Source organism: Neomonachus schauinslandi, chromosome 10 (genome assembly GCF_002201575.2).
Source record: "Neomonachus schauinslandi chromosome 10, ASM220157v2, whole genome shotgun sequence".
NCBI classification, from domain to species: Eukaryota; Metazoa; Chordata; class Mammalia; order Carnivora; family Phocidae; genus Neomonachus; species Neomonachus schauinslandi.
Window position 1 is genome coordinate 88,145,758 of NC_058412.1, and position 26,803 is coordinate 88,172,560.

General features: G+C 53.6%; 2 protein-coding genes across 7 annotated transcripts in view; one reads left to right on the forward strand and one right to left on the reverse strand.

Annotated features, from left to right (window-relative positions):
• ABHD12 (abhydrolase domain containing 12, lysophospholipase) overlaps window positions 1-19,316 on the forward strand; it is an 88,895-nt gene extending 69,579 nt beyond the window's left edge. Inside the window, exons 4-13 of one of the 2 annotated variants that reach the window (XM_044918732.1) lie at window positions 3,454-3,573; window positions 6,937-6,967; window positions 8,717-8,762; window positions 11,023-11,152; window positions 12,244-12,281; window positions 12,825-12,904; window positions 13,871-13,953; window positions 16,222-16,300; window positions 17,421-17,548; window positions 18,669-19,316. In XM_044918732.1, coding sequence (XP_044774667.1) covers window positions 3,454-3,573; window positions 6,937-6,967; window positions 8,717-8,762; window positions 11,023-11,152; window positions 12,244-12,281; window positions 12,825-12,904; window positions 13,871-13,953; window positions 16,222-16,300; window positions 17,421-17,548; window positions 18,669-18,708 — 775 coding nt within the window. In that variant the 3' untranslated portion in view covers window positions 18,709-19,316. Of the gene's footprint in view, window positions 1-3,453; window positions 3,574-6,936; window positions 6,968-8,716; window positions 8,763-11,022; window positions 11,153-12,243; window positions 12,282-12,824; window positions 12,905-13,870; window positions 13,954-16,203; window positions 16,301-17,420; window positions 17,549-18,668 lie in introns of both variants that reach the window. The other variant, XM_021700685.1, reaches the window with a different exon arrangement.
• A 1,782-nt stretch (window positions 19,317-21,098) lies between these two features.
• The window catches only part of PYGB (glycogen phosphorylase B), a 63,887-nt gene continuing 58,182 nt past the window's right edge, over window positions 21,099-26,803 (reverse strand). For 2 of the 5 annotated variants that reach the window (XM_044919134.1, XM_044919135.1), the window contains 4 exons: window positions 25,666-25,873; window positions 25,273-25,407; window positions 23,964-24,030; window positions 21,101-22,546 (listed from right to left, as the gene is read on the reverse strand). In XM_044919134.1, the coding sequence (XP_044775069.1) occupies window positions 22,394-22,546; window positions 23,964-24,030; window positions 25,273-25,407; window positions 25,666-25,873 (563 nt within the window). In that variant the 3' untranslated portion in view covers window positions 21,101-22,393. Of the gene's footprint in view, window positions 22,547-23,963; window positions 24,031-25,272; window positions 25,408-25,665; window positions 25,874-26,803 lie in introns of all 5 variants that reach the window. The other 3 variants (XM_044919133.1, XM_021700647.2, XM_021700646.2) reach the window with 3 other exon arrangements.

Sequence of the window (26,803 nt, forward strand, 5' to 3'; positions counted from 1 at the left end):
AGAACAGTAGAACAGATCAACAAAACTGGGAGCTGGTTCTTTGAAAGAATTTTAAGATTGATAAACCCCTGGCCAGACTTACCAAAAGAAAAGAGAAAGGACCCAAATAAATAAAATCATGAATGAAAGAAGAGAGATCACAACCAACACCAAAGAAATATAAACAATTATAAGAACATATTATCAGCAAATATATGCCAGCAGATTAGGCAATCTGGAAGAAATGGATGCATTCCTAGAGACGTATAAACTACCAAAACCGAAACAGGAAGAAATAGAAAACCCAAACAGATCCATAACCAGCTAGGAAATTGAAGCAGTAAATAAAAATCTCCCAAGAAAACAAGAGTCCAGGGCCAGATGGTTTCCCAGGGGACTTCTGCCAAACATTTAAAGAATGAATACCTATTCTTCTGAAGCTGTTTCAAAAAACATAAATGGAAGGAAAACTTCCAAACTCAAGAAGCCAGCATTTCCTTGATCCCAAAACCAGACAAAGACCCCACCAAAAAGGAGAATTACAGACCGATATCCCTGATGAACATGGATGCAGAAATTCTCACCAAGATACTAGCCAATAGGATCCAACAGTACAGTAAGAGGTTTATTCACCACGACCAAGTGGGATTTATTCCTTGGCTGCAAGGATAGTTCAGCATCCACAAATCAATCTGTGATAGACTACATAAGTCAAAGAAAGGCAAGAACCACATGATACTCTCAATTGATGCAGAGAAAGCATTTGACAAAATACAGCATACTTTGTTGATTAAAGCTCTCCATAGTGTAGGGATAGAGGGTACATACCTCAATATCGTAAAAGCCATCTGTGTAAAGCACACAGTGAATATCATTCTCAATGAGGAAAAACTGAGAGCTTTTCCCCTAAGATCAGGAACACGACAGGGATGCCTACTCTCACCACTATTATTCAACATAGTACTAGAAGTCCTAGCAACAGCAATCAGACAACAAAAAGAAATGAAAGGCATCTGTGTAATCGGCAAAGAGGAAGTTAAACTCTTTCTCTTCACAGATGACATGATACTTTATATGGAAAACCCAAAAGACTCCACCCCAAAATTACTAGAACTCATACAGCAATTCAGCAAAGTGGCAGGATGTAAAATCGATGTACAGAAATCAGTTGCATTTCTATACACTAACAATGAGACAGAAGAAAGAGAAATTAAGGAATTGATCCTATTTACAAAAGCACCAAAAACCATAAGATACCTAGGAATAAACCTAACCACAGAGGTATAGGACATATACTCTAGAAACCACAGAACACTTAAGAAAGAAATTGAGGAAGACACAAAGAGATGGAAAAACATTCCATGCTCATGGATTGGAAGAATAAACATTGTGAAAATGTCTATGCTGCCCAGAGGAAATCTACACATTCAGCGCAATCCTTATCAAAATACCATTGCCGTTTTTGCAGAGCTGGAACAAACAATCCTAAAATTTGTATGGAACGAGAAGAGACCCTGAATCACCAGGGGGATGTTGGAAGAAAACCAAAGCTGGGGGCATCACAATATCTGACTTGAAGCTGTATTACAAAGCTGTGATCATCAAGACAGCATGATACTGGCACAAAAACAGACACATAGATCAATGGAACAGAATAGAGAGCCCAGAAATGGACCCTCAACTCTATGGTCAACTAATCTTCGACAAAGCAGGAAAGCATATCCAATGGAACAAAGACAGTCTCTTCCACAAATGGTGTTGGGAAAATTGGACAGCCACGTGCAGGAGAATGAAACTGGACCTCTTTCTTACACCATACACAAAGATAAACATGAAATGGATGAAAGACCTAAATGTGAGACAGGAATCTATCAAAATCATAGAGGAGAACACAAGCAGCAACCTCTTTGACCTTGGCTACAGCAAATTCTTGCTAGTTATGTCTCCGATAGAAAAGAAAACAAAAGCAAAAATGAACTATTAAGACTTAATCAAGATAAAAAGCTCTGCACAGCAAAGAAAATAGTGAACAAAACTAAAAGGCAACCTACATTATGGGAGAAGATATTTGCAAATGACATATCAGATAAAAGGCTACTATCCAAGATACATAAAGAACTTTTCAAACTCATCACCCAAAAAAACAATCTAGTCAGAAATGGGCAGGAGACATGAACAGACATTTCTTCAAAGAAGACATACAAATGGCCAACAGACACATGAAGATATGCTTCACATCACTTGGCATCAAGGAAATACACATCAAAACCACAATGAGATACCACCTCACACCAGTCAGAATGGCTAAAAATTAACAAGACTGGAAACAACAAATGTTGGTGAGGATCTAGAGAAAGGGGAACCCTCCTACATTGTTGGTGGGAATGCAAGCTGGTGCAGCCACTCTGGAGAACAGTAGGGAGGGTCCTCAAGAAGTTGAAAGTAGAGCTACCCTATGACCCAGCAATTGTACTACTAGGTATTTATCCAAAGGATACAAACAGTGATTTGAAGGGGCACGTGCACCCCAATGTTCATAGCAGCAATGTCCACAAAAGCCAAACTATGAAAAGAGCCGAGATGCCCTTCAACAGATGAATGGATAAAGAAGATGTGGTCCATATATACAATGGAATATTACTCAGCCATCAGAAAGGATGAATACTTACCATTTACATGGACATGGATGACTGGAGGGTATTATGCTAAGCAAAATAAGTCAATAAGAGAAAGACAATTATATGATTTCACTCATATGTGGAATTTAGGAAACAAAACAGAGGATCATAGGGGAAGAGAGGAAAAAATAAAACAAGATGAAATAAGAGAGGGAGACAAATCATAAGAGACTTAATCATAGGAAACAAACTAAGGGTTGCTGGAGGGGAGGAAGGTAGGGGGATGGAGTAACTGGGTGATGGCGTTAAGGAGGGCACTTGATGTAATGAGCACCGGGCTTTATATAAGACTGATGAATCACTGAACTCTACCTCTGAAACTAATAATACATTATATGTTAACTGAATTTAAATAAAAATAAGTAAAAAGTTGCAGCTTAAATATATGGGTGTGTATGAGGGGAAATGATGTTACTTAGCTAGTATGTATTAAGCACTCATTCTGTGCGAGGCCCAGGTGAAGGCCTGGTGAGCGAGCCGGACTAGATCTTACCTTACAGAGTGTACAGTTCACACGGGAGAAACTCCACCCCCACCCCCAACCCCTGCCCACCTGCTACCAGAGGGAGCTTCTGTGGCCCCGAGGTGCCCAGGTATAAGTAGGAAATATACCAAGGCTGTCAGAAGCCATCACTCTAGCTTGGAGTTCTGAGTTATTTCTTCTGGTCATGGGGACAGTTTGCCTCCCCAGCCCCACCTGTCCTGCTCTGTGCTCAGTTGTGACTCTGATCCTGTGTCGTTCTGTCAGTAGTCATCCTCATCTGATCGTGCCACTCCACTCTGCTTCTGTTTCCAGGCACACTGTCCCCACTGTCTGGTGGAAGGATGCCCAAGGAAAGGACCAGATGTGGTATGAGGACACCTTGGCTTCCAGCCGCCCTATCATCCTGTACCTGCACGGGAATGCAGGCACAAGGTGAGGAAGAGGAGCCTGTGTAGCGTGTCCTCCCTGCAATGCTGGCCCAGCCGGGTCTACTGACCCCCTGCAGTGAGGGAGTGTACAGGCAGTGGGGCTGTGGGGCATCCCAAGAACACAGGAAAAGGCAGAGTTTATGGGATTTGGGGGAAAGGGGTCAGGGTGAAACTCCCATGAAGCAGTGTTCCCACAGGCTCAGAGCAGAGCTGTATGCAAGGTGGGCCCAGGTGCAGTTTCCTTGGGAAACCACCCCACCCCCCATGTTAAGCAGATGTGGGAAGCTGTGTCCAGACACCCCTTATCTGGGGCTCGCACCTGGGTGGAATGGAGGAGGCTGTGTCTCTGTCACAGTGACCCGGATCCTCGGCCAGAGTGGGGTGTTGCTTTCCTCCTGACGTCGTAATTTGAAGGGCAAAGTGAGGGCCAGTGACTTAGGGAATAAGGCTTCTCAGTGAGTAAGGTGCGGTGGTTCCTCAGAGGGGTCGCTGTGACACTTCAGGACCGCAGCACCCCTGGGGAATGCTGTCACCTGTTCACCAGCCGTGTGTGTCAGCCCCGTCTGAGGGTCGCAGGCAGGCATCCCCTTCTGGGGCGGAGGCACACTTCCTGGCAAGGGGCAGTGAGTGCTGAGAAGGAGTCAGGGTGACATCGAAGGAGGGCTGCTGAAAGCAGAGGGAGGCCAGAGGGACCCCAGCTGAGTGCACACAGATAAACTCATCCTCTCAGGCCGCCCCACCATGCTGTCGGGTTGGGTGATGGGTGTGAGTTCTCTCTCTCTCATCTGTAAGCCAGCAATGCCAGTGTGTCCTGCCGGGCTATTGCTGAGGCACTGTCTGTGGCAGGCCAAGCCTTTGCTCAAGTTTATCCCAGATGCTTTTCAAGAGTGGCTTTGTGGGCGCCTGGGTAGCCCAGTCGGTCAGGCGTGTACCTTCAGCTCAGGTCATGATCCCAGGATCCTGGGATCGAGTCCCGCATCAGACTCCCTGCTCTGCGGGAAGTCTGCTTCTCCCTCTCCCTCTGCTGCTCACCCTGCTCATGCACTCGTGCTCCCTCTCTCTCTCAAATAAAGTCTTTTTTTTTTTTTTTTTTAAAAGAGTGGCTTTGATGGTATGTCCTTCAGATTCACTGGGACTTGGCTTTGTCTACCCACATGGTTGGCCTTGTTCAGAAGAATCTCTGGGAGAGCAACGTGGGTGAAGGAGGAGGTACATTTTCCAAACAACATTGTCTGAGAAGCCCCAGGAGGGTCAGTGTTGTTGCAGATTCCTTAGGGCGCGTGAGTGAGCTGGCAGGAGCCGGCAGGAGGCAGGGCTACTACAGGGCCCGGGTAAGGGTCAGCGGGGTGCCGTGGCTGCCATGGTGTGCTGGGGGTATGTCATTCTATAGGCAGAACCAACAAAGAGATCAATTAACAGGCCTTTGCGGGGGCTGGGGAGAGCAGCAAGCAGACCCTGGTGGTGTCGGGGCAGAGGAGCTCCACAGTGGACATTGCAGGAAGTCCAGGAAGTGTGGGCTGTGAGGATGCTGTGTGAGGCCGCAGAGCAGAGCGTTTAGCTGCTGAATCATGCATGCACTTGGTAGTTTGCTTTCTTCTTTGTCTGGGACTAGCTACAGTGGGTTTCTCTTCTGCTTTTCTTTCTTTACTTTTTTTTTTTTTAAAGATTTTATTTATTTATTTGACAGAGAGAGACAAAGCGAGAGAGGGAACATAAGCAGGGGGAGTGGGGGAGGGGAGAAGCAGGCTTCCCACCGAGCAGGGAGCCCGATGTGGGACTCGATCCCAGGATCCTGGGATCATGACCTGAGCCGAAGGCAGACGCTTAACGACTGAGCCACCCAGGTGCCCTCTCTTCTGCTTTTCAAAGAGCAAGTGGTTATAACCACTCTGGTAGCATCATCCTATAAATGAGAAAATTTTGTAGTTTACTGGGAATAAGGTTTAGTTAAGCAATGCCAGTCACATGGTAAAAAAGACAAAGTCTGCCTAAACTTCAGGTTTGAAGGAACACTGTGACTTTGAAAGTGTTGCTGCCCTCTCCCCTGTCCCCAGAGAGCCCCCCCACCCCCAGCCTGGCAGGATTACAGCAGCCCTGGCTCCCCAAGAGCCAGTCCCCGGCTGCTGCTGTGCACTGTGTCACATGCTCAACCCCTCTTCTTTTTGCTCGAGGTAGGGAATTCAAACAACCTAGACAAGAGCCACCATGAACTTTTCCAAAGATAACTGAAAACATTTTTCAGTATTTCCTTCTGGTCCTGAAACTCATTCCGTTGTATTTCTGTGGCCGCATTGCATTGGTTTTCCTCCTTTGTCTCATCCCTGTCTCCCTCAGGGACACTCCCTGCCTGCCCCCCACCCCCCGCCCCAAACATACACACAGCAAAGTGGCCAGGATGCTCACTATAAAAGAGGAAAACTGCTAAAAAGTCTGGAGAGGGTGAGTTCACCCGCTGACATGCTCTCCTTCCTGAGGTGGCCCCGTCCCCACTTTGGTGTCTGTCCACAGTAATAGCCGACCAACAGCTGGACAAAGCATGAGAAGGGATAGGTAGTCCTCGGACAAAGAAGTATAGACACACGAAACAGTTTGGATGCATGAACGCCTGTTTAGTGTCTGTAATAAGAAGTGCCCACTCCACACTAATCTGTGGGTGCAGGGCTAGGAGATGGGCCAGGGCCCCTCTGAAGACGGCTGGGCAGTAATTGTCAAGCTTATGATCACACACACCTTCCACCCAGCAGTTCAGTGTGTAGGAACGTATCCCACACGTGGAGCACACTTATGCAAAAGGACATCAGCACGAGCTGGCCATGGCAGTAAAACTTAGGTTCACAGCAGGTAGGAGAGGGCCAGAATGACTGCAAGATAAGGAAGGTGTGAACAACCGCTAAAAAGAGTCTTGGAAGTTGGCTGTGAATTACTGAGTGAAAAGTGAGAGAAAGTAGAGTGTGTATGTCGTATAAAGAAGCGCCTTCACTTCTGCCTACTTGCTGGTCACCAGGGAGCTGAGGCAGGGGCTACGTGCTGGGCAGGAGTTGGGGGCTTGCTGTGTATCCTCTTGTGTCTTCTGGATTGTGTATTGTACCTATGTATTAGCTAGTCAAAAATAGAAGTAAGGCAATAATTAAGAAATATCCCCAAAATGCTGACACTATCCCTTGCCTGTCACGGTACTGCCAGAAACAAGCATGGAGCCACTATGATGCCCTGCAGAGGAGGTCACCTGTCCCCCAATGACCCTCCCTATATGGACTTGGGGACCAAGTCACCAAGGACCCAGACACTCCAGTACTGACCCTGGGGCCGGCCTTTTTGAGAAGATGTGCTAACACCCATTCTTGTTTCCTTTTCCCTGACGCTCTAGAGGAGGTGACCACCGGGTGGAACTTTACAAGGTAGGTGAAGATGGCACACAATGTATGACAGAGGGGTGTCCATAGGCTGTATGATGGGGCAGAGCTGTGTACACGGTGTGATGACAGGAGAGCTGCGTACACGGTATGGTGACGGGGAGCTGCGTACACGGTGTGGTGATGGGAGAGCGGCGCGCACACAGTGTAGAACACGCAGAGTGGCATTCACAAGGTGTCGATGGGCAGATTTGTGTACAGGGGGTATATGAAGAGCAGAGTCACATACGTAGTGTGTATGAGGGGAGAGTGGTATCCACATGGCGTAGGAAGGAAAGCTCATCGCCCAAGTGGTGTTTCCCACCTGCTCTTCCCAGGAGGCATGTACAGAGGGGAGTGCCTCCAGTACTTGTGAGAGGGTTGATCAGCATTGGCCTTTCCAACACTGCCTTCTCCATGGAATGCTTATATAAGAAACATATAATAATATATATAATATAATAATATATAAGCATATATAATAAAAGCATATAGTGCCTCCTATAATGCTGCCTCCAGGGAGAGCTGCCGAAAGCAGAAAGAATGCACTTTGGGGATCATATGCCAGATATTGGCAGTTATATTGAAGGCATTTGAAATTGTTGTTAAATGCTGTGTTTCTCTTGTAAAACGAATGGAGAGCACCCAGGGCCAGGGAGCCACACTCCTGCCAAGTTGCAGGGTCAGGAGCTCTGCCACACTGAAGTCTCACCTTAGAACCAGATTCCAGGCTGACCTGGTGGAGGGGCCAGTGGGTCTCCCAGCCAGGCGCTCAGAGCCGGAAATGTGTGGTTGCCTCCAGGGCCATCTCCCTCAGCCTCCCCTCACAGGGATGGACGCCTGCATTGGCTAACCTGGCAGAGACGGACAGAAACAAATGCAAGGGAACATCTGCATCTTGTGGGCACCACTCTGTCCCTCATACACTGAGGACAGGCGCTGCTATGGGCCAGGGAGTGTTTGTGCCTCGATTGAATTGGATCAAGTGGGGGAGGGGGTGCGCTTGCAGAGCTGTGGTCCCCGGTTGAGGTTCTCACCTGGAGCAGCTGTGGCCCTGGTGGGGACAGACTCTGCGGGAGGCTCAGGGCTGGAGGGAAGCGGCTGCCACAGGCTGCACTGGGGCCTGCGAAGGAGAAAGGGGCACACCTCCCTCAGGTGATTTTGGGGGATGTTGGTGGCTGGCCGCTTCCACATGGCTCTGGGTGCACCCCAGGAAGGCTCAGGTGGGGGCTGTGAGTAATCATCTAGTCCAGGAGATCACGTCATCTAGAGGGATTTTGTTTTTAATAATGGAAAAATTCAGTGAAAGCTTACAGTCAGAAATGCTAGGTTGCAGTAAGGATCCCGGATGCAGTCTCTGACCGTAGAGCCCCTCCTCCTGGGTCTCTGGTCTCAGGGTGTCTGCCCTGGGGGGGCTACCTGTGAGCCCGTGGTCTGAATGTGGTCTCAGCCCAGGAGAGCCGTTCTTTCCATATCCCGGAGGCAGAGGGCATCAGCGGCCCTCTGCCTCCGGGATATGGAAAGAACGGCTCTCCTGCGGCTGAGATGTGTGGGTTTTATAATGGGGAATGGGGAATAGCAGCGGCCGACGTGTGGGTTTTATAATGGGGAATGGGCAGCGTCATAACAGTCTATTAAGCTCCCACTGTGTGCAGGACACAAAGACTGACATCGGGCTGGGTTAGTAAGAGGCAAGCTGCCCTCAATCCAAGATGTATGGATTTGTTGCCCAGGTATTTATTTTTCACTTTCCAGGTGCTGAGTTCCCTTGGTTACCATGTGGTCACCTTTGACTACAGAGGTGAGTTCTTTTGCAAGTGCGAGTCTGGGCTGTCGCACCGGTGGCTCCTGTCAGGGTCTGCTGTGCAGGCATCACCCTGGGAAGCCGAGGTGGTGCCCTGACCTGCAGCGATGGCGAGTGTGGTAGTAAGGGGGTGAGGGGACAGAGTCCTCCCGTGTGTGTCCTGCAGGCAGACGAAGGGCATCCCTCAACAGCGTTTTAAATGTAGAAAATACTGTCTTTTCTTTACTGGACTCAGACTCCCCCAAAGCTGGTCGTCGGACACGTTTTGTGGGCAGAAGAGCTGGTCTTGTTAAAGTTCTGAAAGCAGGAAAAAGAACTGTTAAGAGAGAAGGAAGATTCTTTCTTCTTGACCCTCAGTACTTTTTCTTTCTTGAGTGAATCAGAGGGCTTTGCCGCTGAATAGACAGAGAACCCGCAGTTATTGTAGGCTAAAAACAGTGCACCTTAATGAGCCAGGAAAATACTTTGTACTGACTGGGAGCTGCCCTGTGAGAAGCATGGGCCTCCTATAGTCTCAGCAGCAGAGGTCAGAGGTCAGAGGGCTGCTTGGCCTGCTTGGCCTGCTTGGCCTGCTTAGCCTGACCTACTAGGGGAGGGTAGTGGTGTCAATACCCTCAGACCGAGGGTACGGGCGTCGTGTTAGTTTCTTCTTGCTGCTGTAACAAATTGCCACAAACCTGATGTCTTCAAACAGCACAGACTTAACTATCTTGCAGTTCTGGAGGTCACAAGTCCAAAATCTTTAGCTGCTGGGTTAAAATCCAGGTGTTGGCAGGGCCAGGCCCTTCAGGAGGTGCTGTGGGAGAATCCAGTTCCCTGCCTTTTCCAGCTGCTCAAAGCTGTCCTTGTGCCTCAGCTCATGGCCTCTTGAGTCTGTTTTCTGACCCTGACTTTGGTCTTCCTCTCTCACTTGTCCAGTAGACCATTGTCTACAATGGTAGGTGGGTACTTTGTACCCACGCTGGTAAGCCCGTAATCACCCATGTCATAGTCCACTGATCAGCGCCCTCATTTCCTTCTGCAGTCTCAGTCCCGTCCTGTGCTTGCCACATAATTTAACATATTTACAGTCTCCAGGGATGAGCACACAGACCTCTTGGGGGGAGGTGGGCGGTGGTCCTGCCTGCTGCAGGGATGGCTCTTTCACAGAAGACTATTTGCAAATTCTGGGTTGGGGAAAACTACAGATCAGGATCTAGAAAGTAGTTCACCCACATATCCTTTTCTCCATGCTAAAAGGGTTTTTGTGTTCCTGCAGTTTGCTAGAGACCTCAGGGTGATAGAAAGAGCGGCCTTCTTCCTTGTTTACCTCCTTGTGCTTCTACCAGGAAGTGAAATCCCTCGGTTCTCCTCAAGTCCCTGCATTTCTAAGCTCCACTTCTCCCAGTCTCTGTCTCTGTGTCCCTTCCTCCTATCCACACCCTGAACCTCTCAGGATGGCCTTGTCTCTCACATAGTCCCTTCCCTCATCTGGCATCTGGGACGCCCAGGGGAGGTGGTTTATTGTGCCCACTAATTGTGGGTTTTGCTTATGCAGCAGAACTGGCTCTTTCTAAGCCTTGTGGTGCTTTCAGATCATTTGATGATGACTCACTGCTGAGTTGCTAGAAATGACAGTGGCACTTACCCTTTCCAAGAGCCTGGGGGGAGGGCCCTGGGGGAGGATGCAGTCTGAGGCAGAGATGGTTAACTTTTCTCTGCTATTCTAACAGCCTCTTCCCTTTCTGGGTCAGAGTTGCCTTGAGCCTGGAATCTTGCCCCCACCCCCAGCTTGACTCCCCACATCTGTCTTTAGCTGGGCTACAGCTGGCCATGGAATCCAAACTGGGCTCAGGGACCCGCCCCCAGGAATGCTCCTGTTCTGCAGGGGCTCCTGGGCAGGCTAGGGTGTCGCTGGCCCTTCATCTTGGGCCAGCTACCAGCAAGCCCTAACGGTTGGGGAGTTTGCTGTCCCATCTGCCCACAGGAGTCTGTGGGTCTGACTGCCCTGTCTGCACAGTTGTTCTTTGGGACTTAGATAAGGGTGTATGGATGGCTGTCTGGGTTCAGGGGTTGTAGCTGGCTGAGGAAGTAGGAGAAGTAGGAGCAGGCTTGTCCAGACACCCCTCACATAGGGTTGTGAATGATGGTGGCAGAGACTTCTGTTGCCCAGGACAGGCCTAGGCTGCCTGTTGAGAAAGGAGAAGATGAGCCTGCCCCTCAAGAGGTTCCATGGGCTGGGTTTGACTTCCTCCTCTTGCTGCTTCTCCCCTGCCAGGTTGGGGTGACTCAGTAGGAACGCCATCGGAGCGAGGCATGACGTATGACGCACTTCATGTTTTTGACTGGATCAAAGCAAGAAGTGGAGACAACCCCGTGTATATTTGGGGTCATTCCCTAGGCACTGGGTGAGTTCACAGCATGGTGGATCCATGGGGAAGCAGGTCTTCATGGGGCGTTTCACCAGGTCCCTCCAAAAGTGCCCTCGTGGCTTCTGGATCCCATGACACCATGAGTCCCAACAAGCCTTGTCCCTCATTCCCATGGTGGGGGCAGGGGATGAAGTGCCACAAAAGACCATGAAGAGCTTGAGCTACTTTAACTCCTCAGCCGAAGAAGTGACCTGAGACACACACACAGGCAGCTGTGGGGTGGCCATGTCCCTCTGCAGGGAGGAGGGGCACACTCGTCTCAGTCCCAGGGTGTGCCTCAGGGAGATGTCCTCAGAGCAGAATGAGACTGGGCACTTGGGCTTTGCATTGCCTGGCTTTGGCGTGCAGGTGCTGGCTGGCAAGCCTGAGGGCCGGGCTTTGATCACATGCAGACTAGGGACGATTGTGAACAGCTTGGCCACTTAGTCTGTACTTGGCTTACCAGAGAACTTAGGGGAGGCAGCAGTGGGTGGTTCCCTTCTTACATCTGCCAAGATGGGGGAGGCAGTTTAATATTCCATTTGGGGCTGCCTGAATCACTTCTGCTGATGGAAGGTTGAGAGTGTTTCTAAAAGGAGTGCTGCTGTCAGTGCCCGGAGTCCCAAGGCCTTCAGCAGCCATCTCTTTTCCAGCGGCCTTTCCTTTGGGTGCCGTGGCTGTGGCTTCTTCCTCCCCTTGCTGCTCGCCTTGGATGGCATGCAGCAGTTGGGATGGGGCCTGCCGGGAGAGTGAGCTGCGTGCCTACAACAGAGAGGGGCCCAGGCAGAGCGGGGAGCAGGCCATCCTGCCACAGCCATCTGCATGGGACCTGCCCAGTGTGGTCCTGGGACGGCAAGAGGCCCGGGGGCTGTCATTGCCATCCTAGTCGGAGAGGGTGGCTGATGGCAGGGGCAGCAGGGCCCAGTCACGGTCCTGGGCATCTTTGTCCACACCCTTCCCCAGTCCCAAACCCCACCAGCCGCTTCACAGATCCCACAGCTTCTCTGGTCACTTACAAGACTAGAACACTCTCATCTCAGACAACTTTGGTCGTCATTCACCTGAACTGTTTCTTCCTCCCTTTTCAGAGTGGCAACAAATCTGGTGCGGCGCCTCTGCGAGCGAGGTAGGAGCTTGTGTGGAGGTGCGAGTCCTGGTTGGGTGGGCATGGGCCCCTCCTGGTCCCAGGGCTTTGGCGGGGCACGCAGCGTGTCTGCGCGCACACGCCATGCCCCAGGCTCCGCTGTGGGTTCCTGGGAGGTGGACCCTGATGGACGAGCAGCACAGCAACAGGGCTTGGTGTCATCTCGGAGCCCTGCGGGCTGGGCCTGGAGGCCAGGGTCTGGGTAAACCCCCAGCAGACCCCACCCTGTGTTCCCCACGGGTTCTCAAGCAGCTGGGAGAGCCTTATCAGGGCTGGGCTCCTGATACACAGCTTCAGTAAATGTGGTTCTTGGGAGCAAATCACAGCCACCTGAGAGTCCCCTGTGTGGGCCCTTCTTAGGTAGCTACCGTGCAGAAGGGCCTGTGGGGCAAGGCTGGCTGGGGGGGGATGGGGGTGGCTGGGGGGGCACCTGGGATCCACAGTCCAGTCTGGGGGACCAGTCTCTCCCACGGGCGTCCGTGGGGGCTTCTTGTTCACCTCACAGCCCCCTGTTTATTTATCTAGAGACACCTCCAGATGCCCTTATATTGGAATCTCCATTCACTAATATACGTGAAGAAGCTAAGAGCCATCCGTTCTCAGTGGCAAGTACAGATCTTATTAAAAATTGACTTGTTTTTATTATTAAAATAATTACTATCAAGGTAATTCTTAAGAAAATATAAAATAAAAATTAATCCTTGTTTAGTGCAGGGCACTGGCCTGACCACAGAGCTCCCTGGGAATTTTAAAACTCTGCAGTCAGGTGGAAGGACGGGTTCACAGCTGGGTTGTCCAGGGACAGCAGGACCCCCGGGAGGCCTTGCGTCTGAGGCGTGGTTTGCTGACCTGGCATCCTTGCCCCGCGGGGCTCAGCCCAGGCGGGCAGCTGCTGTCTTGGCTGCTTCCGCAGACATGGACCCGGTGGGCATCCCTGCTCCCTGTCCGCCTGGATGGTGCTCAGCAGCCAGGCTCTCCCAGTCATACCTCCAGGTGACACCCCAGGTGAACCCTGGTGGGGATCCCAGGGTGACTGAGACCCTCTTCACCTGCCAGGATTGAGACCCTCCTTTTACAAGCCGGGCCCAGAGGGGGCTCCTCTGTGTCTTCTTCTGTCCCACTGCTTCTTGGCTGGCCACCCGTTCTGGGGGCCTGTGTTGGCCCCCCACCTGACCTCATGGTGCACTGTTAGAGAGAGGAGGAGTCCTCTATAGTCTTACTTCTTTGATGTTGCTTTACTCCCAAGTCACATGGACCCCTGTTTTTCCAGGGGTGGAAGCCCTTGCATCTGTGGGAAGTACGGTCTCTGAGCTGGTCCTGCCCGGCTGCTGCTGGGAGCTGTGGGAGCCCATTTTGTGGGCAGCCACACGTGGCCAGTTCGGAAGCCTCTTAAGCAGAGTCTGGGGCAGCGGGGCACCCCAGCACAGCTCTGGTGGGGCCTCAGGTTGGTCCACTCGGAAGCTGGGGAGACTCTTGGGCACTCAGCACCCTCTGTCTGAACCCTCGACCTCGGCCTTCTCTGTGGCTGTTTTAATTGATGCTTCTGCACGTTGTTTCCATGTCGCTTTCAGATATATCGATACTTTCCTGGGTTTGACTGGTTCTTCCTTGACCCCATTACAAGCAGTGGAATTAAATTTGCAAATGATGAAAAGTGAGTACTCTGCTACAATACCTCATTTTTCTTTTTTTTTACTATATTTTTTTTTAAGTTTTTTTTTTTTAATTTTATTTATTTGACAGAGAGAGACACAGCAAGAGAGGGAACACAAGCAGGGAGAGAGGGAGAGGGAGAAGCAGGCCTCCCGCCAAGCAGGGAGCCCGATGCGGGGCTCGATCCCAGGACCCTGGGATCATGACCTGGGCCAAAGGCAAGATGCCTAACAACTGAGCCACCGAGGCTCCCCAATACCTCATTTTTCAATTTAAAAAAATCACTGAGAACCCCCAGGACTAGTCACCTTAACCAAATAGGATGGAATTCTGCATACTGGGGTTCTTCTCTAACCATCAGACCTTCGTAAAGGGCAAGTCAGGCCGAGAGCTGCAGCCGAGAGAGAAGGGATTGGAAAAGGCCGTGGTGACATGAAAGCAACAGGAAGACAACATGTCCCTGTGGTTGTTTTATTTGAAACTCGTCCATCAGAATCAGAATTCCTGACAGGTTCTAGAGCAATAAGGGGACTATTACTCAAACAATGACACCGCCTCAGCCGTTTGATTTCTGTTCGGTTGTAGAAAGATGTTACAAAGTTCACTATTAAAAATATTTCTAGGGAGGGCGCCTGGGTGGCTCAGTTGGTTGAGCGACTGCCTTCGGCTCAGGTCATGATCCTGGAGTCCCGGGATCGAGTCCCGCATCTGGCTCCCTGCTCGGTGGGGAGTCTGCTTCTCCCTCTGACCCTCCCCCCTCTCATGCTCTCTGTCTCTCACTCTCTCTCTCTCAAATAAATAAATAAAATCTTTAAAAAAAAAAAAAATATTTCTAGGGACACCTGGGTGGCTCAGGCGGTTAAGTGGCTGCCTTCGGCTCAGGTCATGATCTTGGGGTCCTGGGATCGAGCCCCGTATCAGGCTCGTTGCTCAGCAGGGGAATCTGCTTCTCCCTCTGCCTGCTTGTGCTCTGGCTCACTCTCTCTCTGACAAATAAATAAAATCTTAAAATATATTTCTATTGGGGTGCCTGGGTGGCTCAGTCAGGTGAGCGACCAACTCTTGGTTTCGGCTCAGGTCTTGATCTCAGGGTCATGGGATCTGTGGGGAGTGTGCTTGAAGATTCTCTCCCTGTGCCCCTCCCCCCCCTAAAATAAATAAATCTTAAAGTAAATATTCAGTTAACATTTAAAAATCTACACTCTGGAATAAATGTGAAAAAATGGAATATTTTTCCCTTTAATTATTTGTTTTGGTTCTAAAAGTTGAACAAACTAAAACTGAACAGACATAAGCAAAAAACCTGATTGTTTATAAATATTGTTTTGGAACTTCAAGAATTATCTGAAGAAACTGGGTTCCAACAGCAAGCACACAGTGAGTGTTGAGGCCCCCAAAGCCACCTTTTGGCCCTGCTCCCGGCTGAGCATTGAGGGGATGGCAGTATTTCACCAATAGGAAGTCACAAGCCCCCACTTGGGTAGCTCTAAGATGACAGCATGTGAACCAGGCCTTTTCTAGAGTGGGTCAGGGTTAGGACAGACTACTTACAGTGGAAATCCTGAAAAGATGGGCTGTTGAGCTGTCAAAGTGTGACCCTCGCAGCAGAAGTGCTCCCCGCTAGAAGCAGAATGCAGGGAGAGAGTGCACGTGTGTGCTGCAAGCAGAAGCACAGGTCGCCAGACGGGCTGGGTCCGTGGGGTGGCGAGCCTCCTGGCCCAGGTCCTGCCCGGTGCCGGGCTTGCTCAGTGAGGGGAGGCCAGACACTCTAGGGCCTGTCCAGTCCCACAGCCCATCCGTGGTTTGCTGGCGGGTTTGGATCATGTGAACCTATTGAAAATGTCGACTTATTTGTAAACGTTCAGGGTGACCTTAAATGTCATTTTCAATGAAGACAGGTTAGAGGGTGTGGGCTTTTTTACCAACACATTTCTAGTGACCTTCATTTGCAATTAATTTCTTGGGCCACCTCTGTTATTGGGTTTGTAAATATCATTCTGTAACTTTTAAAGAATAGGTCTAGTGGCAAAAATAATCATTTTTAATTTCCAAAAAATACGCAGGGGCCTGATTTGGTGAATGAATCGATCTCTAGACTTGACTGAATGGTGGTAGAAACATCTGAGGAATCTACTTATAGTTCTCTAGTGAAAAGCCAGTTGAGTTCTAGCTGTTGAGCACCATGGTGAAGCCCCCACTAAACCCAGGTGGGCCCAGAGACCCCAGACCTCTCCCCGGGGCCTTGGTCCAGTTCCATCTCCTCCCGCAGTGTGAAGCACATCTCCTGCTCGCTGCTCATCCTGCACGCTGAGGACGACCCGGTCGTGCCCTTCCAGCTTGGCCGAAAGGTGAGAGCCAGGCGCCAGCCCTAGGGCGGGTAGGCATCTAGCCGGCTCCCGTTCAGGCCGGGCCAGGCGTCCGCGGGTGTGGAGGGGTGCTGCTGCTGCCAGGTGCCCCTTGTGAAGAAGAGAAGCGTGGGGGAGGTCAGCAGCAGGGTCGGGGTGGGGGCCAACAGGTGATGTCTTATCAGCAAAGGTAAGTTAGAGGGTGTGGGCTTCTTCACCAGTACATTCGATGGCAAGAGGAAACGTGAGAAATAAGCAGATGGCTCCCGGTCCCTGTGCAGGGGTCCTGGCCTGACAGAGACTTGACTACCAGGTACTGAGCCAGGCTGGAGGGAAAAAACCCTTGAGGAAGAGGATCCCCCACCCCCATTCGGGGGCCCCAGTCGGCAGAGTTGATACAGAACCTCTTGTCTGTTCTCTTGCCTTTGGGATGGGACTGATGTCAGGAATACCATGCTGTTGTGGGGCCTCTGTGTTTGCTTTTGCTGAGTTTGCTTTGCCTTTGCTGCCAGGAAGCAGCATTTGGTTTGTGGGTGAGTGTTGTGGGAGATAGCACCATCGGGCGTGGCGACAGTGAGGAGCAGGGTCAGCCTGGAGGGAGTGAGGCCCGGGTGCCAGTGGGTTCCAGCAGGACCAAGTCCCCTCCCTCCAGTGAGTCCGGGCACAGGGGACTGCCCAGCAACCACCGCTCAGACCTGCAGAGCCCGGCCATCTCTGGGGTGGGAGGAAGGGACTGAGGAAGGACAGATCGTGACCCAGGCACACGGCGAAGTCTGAGGCAGACGGCCCAACCCTGGGATGAGCCCTCCGGGCTGCTCTGGCACGCAGGCCTCCACACCACTGCATGGCAGGCAGCTCTGCCCACGAGGCTGGCTCATCCGCCTTGCCGCGCCCTGAGGAGGCGCCGCCTGGGAGAGAGGCGTTAGGACAGAGGGTCTCGAGCATCAGGCCTGTCCGTACGCGTGCCCCCCCACCCTGGCCCTGCAGGCTGTGGGCAGCAGTGTTGTTGGCGGGGGCTTGGGTTGCTCTTCAGAGGCAGCAGCCGCTGACCGGTCTCTGCAGCAGGGAGACCACCAGGCAGGGCTGCCATCTGTGGTGCCGACCTCTCTCTCCCTCGTCCCAGCTCTACAACATCGCTGCTCCATCCCGAAGCTTCCGAGACTTCAAAGTTCAGTTTATCCCCTTTCACTCAGACCTCGGCTACAGGCACAAGTATATCTACAAGAGCCCTGAGCTTCCACGGATACTGAGGTGAGGCTTCTCCCCTCTCCACAGACTCGCCCTGGCCAGGCACGCGGCCCCCCCAAATCTGCCTCAGTGGGGCCAGGAGTCACTGTGACTCGGGAGCCTTCTGTCTCCATGGAGAGGGGTTGCGTGTTTATGGCCCCTCTCTCCTGAAGCACTCCTGTGATCACACAGGGCAGTGACTTCCCTGTGGTGTGGGCTGTGCAGGCTGCGTAGACACGCCACTCGGGAGCATCCAGCACGCAGACACGCACCCCAGCTGCTGTGTCAGGTCCTGCCCCTGTGCATAGGCACACGGGAGACTCCGGGCCAGCTCTCAAAAGCTGGTTTGTCCTCAGCTGCTCCGTGAAAAGAGGCTGTGCTCCCAGCTCTGCTACAGTTGTCATGGTCTGGGGCCAGGACAGCGGCTGGGTCCATGGCCCACATCCCGGGCCCAGGTGCAGAGCCCAAGCATGGAGGGTGAGGTGGTGGCAAAGGGCAGTTTGAACTGGATGAGGCCCAGCCCTGCCTCGGGAGCCTGGGCTTTTGTGCAGGGACCAATTCCATCACTCAGGTGCTGCCCAGCCTCCTTGCTTCCCATCCCAGGCACAGGCAGCCCGCCACTTCTTGGCCATGTGGCCTGCAGGATGCTGAGGTGGGGATGGTGCAAGTTCGTCTTCCCAGGGCTGCTGAGCCTGGAGGAGTTGGAATGGGCCCTCAGTGCATTTTATGCTGTCACACTTCAGCTCTCCTGTGGCTGCCTCAGCAGTTCCAGAGGGAAAGCTGCATTTCTTTAGTGGTTTGCCATTTCCTACATCAAGGACCTGGGTTGCTGAGAGGGGACTGTGAGCTCAAAGAGTATGGGTTTGCTCTAGGGTTGTGATTTTTCCAGCATAAAAGGAATGTCATAGAAAATATAGCCCAGAGTACAGCTGTAGAGTTTAGAACAAAGAATAGTAGCCCATTGCTTGGTCTTTCTTCCTATGGGGTTGGGATTTAACCCTGCTTATTTAACTCAGGCTTTCTAGCGGGGGTGGTCCTCCAGGCTCCTTCTCAGCCTCCTGGGATGGGCTGTTTGAGGACGGAGGAGGCAAGACCTCGGGCGTATGCTCAGGGTTTGGCTGATGGCTGTGCTCGTCTCGTCTAGGGAATTCCTGGGGAAGTCAGAACCCGGGCGCCAGCACTGAGTCTTGCTGCCTGAAGGAGCATGAAGACCTCTGCCCTCCTCCCCTTTGCTCCGGCCAGCCTGGCACCCTGGGGCCCAGGGCTGCCAGTGTCTTCAGTGCCCCCGGAGAGAGGACTCGGATGTCAGCTGGGGCAGGCGGAGGAGGCCCGGCAGACCTGAGGCACCTGCCTTGGGTGGCTGGGAGCTTGGATCTTTGTGGAAAACACAGGTTGCAGGCATGGGATCCCCTCTCCGTTTTGTTGCCACTCAACCCGAGCTCTTATTGGGAAGACAGTGACAGAGCAGGCCAGCTGCCGGCTGGTCAATCCCACGCTTGCTGAGCTGGGCATGGGGAGCCCGGGGCAGGAGGCGTGGGGTCTCGGGACCACACTGAGCTTTCCAGCACCACCAGTGAGATTGTGGCCAGATGAGTTCTTCTGTCCCTTCCGGGCACATGCAGAATGGACTGGAATGGTTCCGTCAGCCCCTCGCACCCGGAGCACCCTGCTTGCCTACCTTGGCGGTTCCTGTCTCCCCGGGCAGGCCCCCCACTGCTCACAGCGGGGGAGGTGCCTGTGACCTGCACTTCCTCCACTTTCTGCCCACTTGTCCGCCTAACCTGGCCTTAGACTGAGCATTTATTTAAGAATAAAATCGTGGTGGTGGTCTATCTGCTGTGTTCTCAGTGACACCTCCAGCTGCCCCCAGGCCATGCTCAGAGCCCAGCCTGTGGGAGGAGGGGCAGCTCGGTAAGGCCAGGGATCCTGGGCCTTCCTTTCCTCCTCCTTTCCAGATGTGGAGGCCCGTGCAAGGAGGGGCGTCATTCCAGGACAAGGTGTGTTCAAGGGGGGGGACCACTTCTCCAGATGGGACAGAGGGCGTGTTCCTAAAATACAGGCCCCCTTCAGCCTCACGCTATAGCAAGTTTGCTGGATGTTGGTATCGGTCGGCAGGCTCTGGGGTTTTACCCATAGACCCCAAATGAGCCCCTGGCATGAGTTCATGGAAGGACATGGGGCACTAGAGTGTGGGGTCTCTAGTTCTAGCCCACGAGCACCACCTCGTTCAAACACTCTTGTGTTTTTCAGCTTTTTGTCAAATCCGTCTCCCCTGCACTTCTTCTGCCCCCCCTTCCCTGCACTTCTGCTGCCCCCACCTGGCACCCTCTAAAGATCCTGCTTCTCATCGGCCCCAGTGCTGGTGAAGGGCCAGATTCTTGGATGCCAGCTAAGTAACCCGAGAGTGAGAAGGTGCATGGTTCAATAAGAAAGGGGGTTTCAAGCTGCCCCCCCAGAGGACTGTCCACCCCCTGCAGCACAGGTACAGAGGCGTGACACACAACAGAGGATGCAAGCCCACCTGGGACCCACTTCTCCTGTTGGCTGGACTTCTCCCAAGTCTTGTCTTGGCAGCTCAGAAATTCCCCGGGGTGTACAGAGGGCTTCATTCGCCGGCCTGCCTGTTCTTCAAGGTCTGTGGTCTCTAGTAGCAGCTGTGGGCAGGCTGGGGGGCCCAGATGGCAAGGCAGGGGACACCTCCTCATTTTTGAGGCATCTTCAACTTGCCTACAGTGATTCTCACATCGGGGAAACCATGCCTTTCTTAAATGGGTTGAAATGTGAACCAACTCTCTTGAGGTCAGTTTGTCATCCTGTTTCATGTGTGTGAGCCGCCGCAGGTCCTTATTGGGGGCGGTGAGATAAGACAGGAAGTAAGTAAAATACAGGCTGTTGGTATTTTGATAGGTGTCTGACAGGCAGACTGAAGCAGACTGAAGAGGAGAAAGCACCGAAGGGGCTGGTGAGCTGCTGGGCCATCAGGTTGGCTAATCAGGTCCAGATGCCCCTACCTGCTGGCCTCTTAGATTATTAACTAAGCTTAAACTGTGGGCTAGGACAGACCTCTGCTGATTGCAAAACCAGTCCTTGGGGGGGGGAAAAAAAACAGATCAAGACATGCACAGCTATAAATTCTGCAGTTACTATGTGTTTCCTGGAAGCACGGGTGTCCTGGGAGCTGCTCAGCGCCCTCCCCCTGCCCCCGGCCCCCACCCAAGACCAGCAGGGCCCATGGTGCTCCTGTGTCCTACAGGTCTCAGCTTGTTCGGGTAACAGCCCCAAGTTCATGTCCCTCCTGGCTTTTGATTCAGCCTGCAGCGACACAATTTAGGGGCGATGCTCTGGTCCCCAGGGTATTCCATGTCCAAGGGCCAGGAGTGGCTGGCCTAGGACAGGTGCAGTGTGCACCAACAATGCCGACACCCAGATGACTGACAGTTTATACAACAGATGTGATGATTCTTTTATGAGCTAGTGGTTCAAGCACACATACCCTAAGTCCCACTTGCAGCTGGGATGGGAGAGCTTGGTCTGTCCTTAATCCCAGAGTGATGGGCCCTTACGAGAGAGAGTCTGAGGCCTGCCCCTGGGACCCAGCCCGCACCCTGCCCTCGGCACAGAATGAAACATAGGCCAGCTCAACCAAGCGCAGGCAGGAAGGTTTAATCGGTTTCTCACACAAGGCAGTAACAGCAAGTGGCACAGTGATGGTCACACACAGCCTAAGAAATGGGGTAGCGGAAGGTGGCGGGGGTATGACCACAGCCCCAGAACGTGGGCCTCCCCAGCAGACCTCCACAGCTCTGGTGAAGTGCGCACGTGAGCAAATCCTCCATGGCCTGATTCTATGAGCCATCAGGGCCCGGGGTGAGGGCAGAGCCCTGTGCCATCCAGATCCAGCATGCAAGGAGGCAGAGCCCCTGGAAGGGTGCTGTCCCCCGTGTCTCCATTAAGCCCGTGGTGAAGCGCACCAGCCTGCTCCCTGGCTCTCTCAGCTGAGAGAGGCTCACCCACCCTTCCCGCCACCAGCCTGCCATCCAGGCAGAGTGGAAAGTGGGCTCCCTTCTGGGCCTGCTCAGTTCTTTCCAAGGCAGTCACACTGGTGGAAATGGAGGGAGAAGGGAGGCTGGCCCCAGGACACGGCAGGGGCACTCGGCCTCTCCAGCAAAGGCAGCGCCCCACCCTGGGCTCCCGAGGGCTCGGCAACACATCCCAGCATTGCCTCCCCAGCACAAAACTTCAAAAGTACAATTTTTAGTTGCTAAAACAAGAAAAGGCTTCAGCTACGTTCATTTCCCTGGGAAGCTGATTATCCTCTTGAAAAAGCAAAACTAAGCTAACTGCATCAGTCAGCCTTGTCCTAGCCAAGGACCCCTAGATGCCAGGCACAGGTGTCCTCCCCATGTCCCCCTCAGTCATCCTAGGGCCCCTTTATCTGATCAGTCTGGAAACCCTGGGCCAGAGCACCCACGCAGCAGCTGCAGACTTGGCCGGAGTACTAGCACGGCCAGGAGGCCGGGAGCCCACACAGCGGGCTAGCACGTGCGGTGCAGAAAACAGTTCCCCAGGCTTTGCCACAGCTACCTGCCCAGACCCCAGAATCCAGAGGCTCAAAACTAAAAACAAGCTCACTGCAAGGTGCGTGCAAGGTCTCAGAGGAGCCCAGCCAGTGGCTCCACCTTCCCCACCTCCTTGGGGCAGGTGAGCTAAAGCTGCGGGGCCAGCTGCCCTGCGCAGGGCTGCGAGCTCTGCTTTCCCGCAGGAAACTGGGGAGCATCTCCCTTTTTGAGCCTTTCCTTCCTTGCCCACCCCAAGCCACCAGCACAATCCCCATGGCCCTTCAGAAACAGCAGACCATTGCCAGGGCGCCTAATCCCTGGGGAGGTTGGGGGGCGGGATCTGCAGGTCGGAGGGCTCCACGCCCCAGATGTCCCGGGCGTACTCCGTGATGGTCCGGTCACTGGAGAACTTGCCCGAGCAGGCGATGTTCCTGATGACCTTCTTGGTCCACTCCCTGGGGTTCTGCAGAGGGAAGAAGAGGCTGAGTAATCTCAGGTACCATGCAAGACAGCGTGCACTACCAGAACTTCAGGACTGTTCCCAGATGGGCTCTCAGCCTCTGGGCCAGCCTGACAACCAAAGACGAAATTGCAAACAACAGCTCAGTGAAACGGGGGCCCTCACCGACCAGAAAAGCTACCAAATGACTAGATACAGGGGCAAGAAGCCTGAGAAGACCCTGGGCCTCAAAATGTGCCACACACTCTGGGGCACAGCCCACCTTACAAAGAAACACCACCAGGTGAGTACTCACCAAGTGGATCCAGGGAAAATGGCCAAGTGGTCCCCCGTCCATGGCTTCCCCCAGAGCCTTGCAACTACCCCCAGACTAAGCCAGCATCAAGAGGAGCCTCCCCGAAAGGGCAGACTCTGCTGAGGCCCACGTCAGGGGAGCAAAGGTGCCCCCCAGAGCCCTGCCTGGTCACTTAGTGCCCCAGACCCCCCTGTTCTTTCACGGGTCCTCCAAGGGCAGACAGCTTCCCTAAAGGTGGGGGATGGGAGCCAGGACCACAACACATCAGAAACACAGGTCCCGCAGGCCTCATCCAAGAACCTGGGGAAGAATCCACCTGACCTGCCACTGCAGACTCACACCCACAGCCAGAGTCCTCTCCCACTGCCACCCCCGGTGAGTCCGGAGAACCCCAGCAAGGGGAGGGAAGTGGGTACCAAGGGACACCCTCCTCAAGCTGAGGCATCCCCTCAAGCTCAGGCCCTGGGTCTTCCTACGAGGCCCCACATGCCCACTCCCTCGGGGACACATGCTCCACCCAGAAACTGGGATCAGGGGTCTCCTCTTGTCCACCTTCACCAAGGAGTGGGGAGCTGGCTACAGTGGTCTAGCCCTAGAAAGGCTAGTCCCTACAGCTATGGGTCCCTCACTACTTAACATGGAAGCTTGCACCTTTCCAAGGAAGTACTCTCATTCACACTTTTAAACATAGGCTTTCTGTGTGCACACACAAGTCTTCCTGGCTCTGCACCCGCTCCCCACACCCTCCCGATCACACCCGCTTCGGGGCTCAGATCACAGGGGGAGAGGGGACATAGCCCGTCACCTCTGCCATCTGCAGAAAGGAAACTCTTGTCCTGCTCAGAGGCTGTGTGGAAACGTGCCAGTGTGGAGAGCGGCCTGGGCCCAAGGGGTCACAAGGCACCAGCCTCACCACGGGACAACAGAAGGACAACGGAGACCGTCTGAGTGGAAGATGATTAAGAAGCCTTGGACAGCCCACACCCATGACACAACTTAGCCCGCCGAGCCCCCAGCCATCCTACCCAGGGGCCACAAGGTGAACAGTGAATTCCCAGGACTGGACCTCATAGATGTCCCCTGCTGCTCCCCTGCCAGGGCCACCCCCGGGCCCTAGAACCATACCCGGTACAGCTGGTCCACCTGGGCCTGGCATGCCACGTACGCTTCATAATCTGCAAACACCTTGAACCTGAAACGGGAGACAGGGGCTAGGCCACTGTGGCAGGTGGTGAGTCAGAAGTCACCAGGCCCTGGCCATCCAGGTCCTCATGCTTTGGGATGACGGGAGTCTACCTGGCCACAGAGGTGGCTCTAGGAGCAGTACTTCTGTCCCGGGGATACTATTCTACAAAAACCTTGTTTTCAGCCGTTTCTTTCAAGAAGTGGTTGTTTACAACACACTCTCCCCATGCAGGGGCCCCCGAGCGGCCCAGGCTGAGGGGCTTCCTGCCAGAGAAGGGGCACAGGCTAACAGCGAGGCTCTGCCTGGCCATCTCTTCCTGGAGCCCAACTGGGCGAGAACTGGAGATCTAGGGGAAGGATGCTATGGACAACACTGTAGGATTTATGAACAGGGAGCTGCATTTCTGTTCATGGCTGAGGCACAGAGACCATTCATGAAACCGTGAACAATGTTTCCTTGATCCCAGTCTGAGCCAGGGCCAAGCTCCCGCCCTGTGCTGTGTGGAGCCTCGATCTGGTCTGACGCCGGCCCCCAGCACCCACCAGTGAGCAACAGATGAAAGCAACCCAATGGCAGCTCAGAGCGGGACAGAGATCAGTTCTCAGCACTGACCAGATTCAGCTCTTACCAACAGGGCGGAGCAAAGAACTGTCCCGAAAAGACAAGTGGCGGTGCTCACCTGCTGTAAATTAGTGCTTCTGGCAACATGGATGTTATTCCGTGTCGATGCGTTGTAATAAAACATTAACTACAACGTAATTTGTGTCTCAAATTAATTCCACTTGAACCACTTGGTGTCACCACCGGCCAACATTTGCCTCAGTTCGGACTGTGGGACTTTGGCTGTGGAGGCACAGTGCCCCCACCCTGCCCCGCCTCCCAGAGGTTTCTGGGGCATCCTGCCCACACTCCCATTCTCCCTGGGGAAGAGAGGATCAGGAATCGCCTCCGACCAGCCCCATATGAAACCGCCTTCTGCCTGTCAAGCCCTTCGGGGGGGTCAGCCAGTGCTGGGGGGGGGCCTGGGGCTGGACCATGGAGCCAGCAACCCCTACCACAGGGACCCCCAGCAGGCAAGCACCTCCAGAGGCCCCTGCAGGCCCTGGTTGACAGCCCGAGGCTCTGCCCATGGGCGGGGTAGGGAGCAAGTCTCATCATGGCCCAGGGTCACCCCCAAAGTGTAGTCTTCGGCCCACCAGGCGGACCCATGTGTCTGACTGGCTGGTGGGGAGGGACATGAGAACGAACCTGTCGTGGTTCAGCAGCATGTTGACCATGTCCCTGAAGCAGTCTGGTTCCTTGGGAGAGAAGAAGCCGCTGCTGATCTGGTCCACGGCCTGCTTCAGCTCGGGCAGGCGGTCATAGTATTCTCTGGCATTGTACCTGTGGGGAGGTGGGGAGGTGGGGCCGAGTGTCAGCCTCCGGGGTGAGTGGTGGGGCGTTTGTACCGGGCACACCCCTGGTCCAAGACCACCCCTGGCTCAGGACAGGAGCAGGCTCAGCCAACATGCCCAAAGCCACCCCCAGCCACCAGGCGGGCATCACCCCAGCAAGCATGGGCCTGCCTCCTGGAGTGCTCTCAGCTCTCCCACCCCCCAATGCTCTGAGCAGTGCCCTGATGGCACAGGGAGGGACACACACCCTTTCCGGTCCAGGGCCTCGACGTCCTCCACACGCATGCCAAAGATGAAGAGGTTCTCAGCCCCGGCTTCCTCGGCCATCTCCACGTTGGCTCCATCCATGGTACCAATGGTGAGGGCCCCGTTGAGCATGAACTTCATGTTGCCCGTGCCCGAGGCCTCGGTGCCCGCAGTGGAGATCTGCTGGGAAAGGTCTGCTGCGGGGATCACTGCAAGCAGGTGGGCGATAAGGTACGTCATCACAGGCTGCTCACAGCGTGAGAGCCACGGGAACTGTGTAGGGACACCACACGCCCTCCTCCAGCCCATGGCTGGTGCTGCCGGAGTCGGCACCGCTTCCTGCTCAGTCCAGCATGGGCCTGAGCCCTGCAGCCCACCCTGCTGGCCTGTAAGGGCTTCCCTTCCTGATCCAGAGCAGCCGGAGACCAAGAGGGTAACTCCTGAGAAGACCCCAGGTCAAAAAAGACCTTTATTCTGGAACCTTCCAGGGACCAGGCCCAACCATAGTCTGAGGGCCCCTGGTTCTGGCTTTTGGTGTTATCATTCCCTTTCATCCCGACAGGAGTTGTGTCTTATGCCATCAGCCTATAAGGTTCCTTAGAGCACTTTAAGAGAAATCTGGACTCACAGAACCAGAGAACTACAAAGGTGGGGCAATTTTCTTGTGTTCACATGTATGCGAGTCACTCTATGCTGTATGCAGACTGGGCAAAGCCAGCCACCACGATGACCCAAATGCCGGGGCCCTGAGGCTTCTCCCAAGGGTGGGCTCCCTGTGCCTCCAAGATGTGGCTGGTGGGAAAGCTACATCTTCCTACCCTGCCTTGGCATCCCTGCCCCCACATCCTCATCTTGTCCAGGGAGCTGATGCTGCTTCCCCAGCCCAGTGGCTGGCACTTGGGGTCAGCAAAAAGCAGAGTCCAGCCATTCTTCAAGGTCCAGTGCAAGGAACTAGGGTAAAGAGATACGGACATCCCCAGCCCCCATGCAGCTCTACACGGAGCCAGCTGGGGGGGGCACTTGCGGGACCCAGACCCCCAGCTCTGACATCCTAAACCAGCACCCCAAGTCAGTTCTAAAGATGTCCAGGAACCAGCCGGCCCCAAATAACAGCAAGGAGGGGGAGGTTCCAGGCGGCA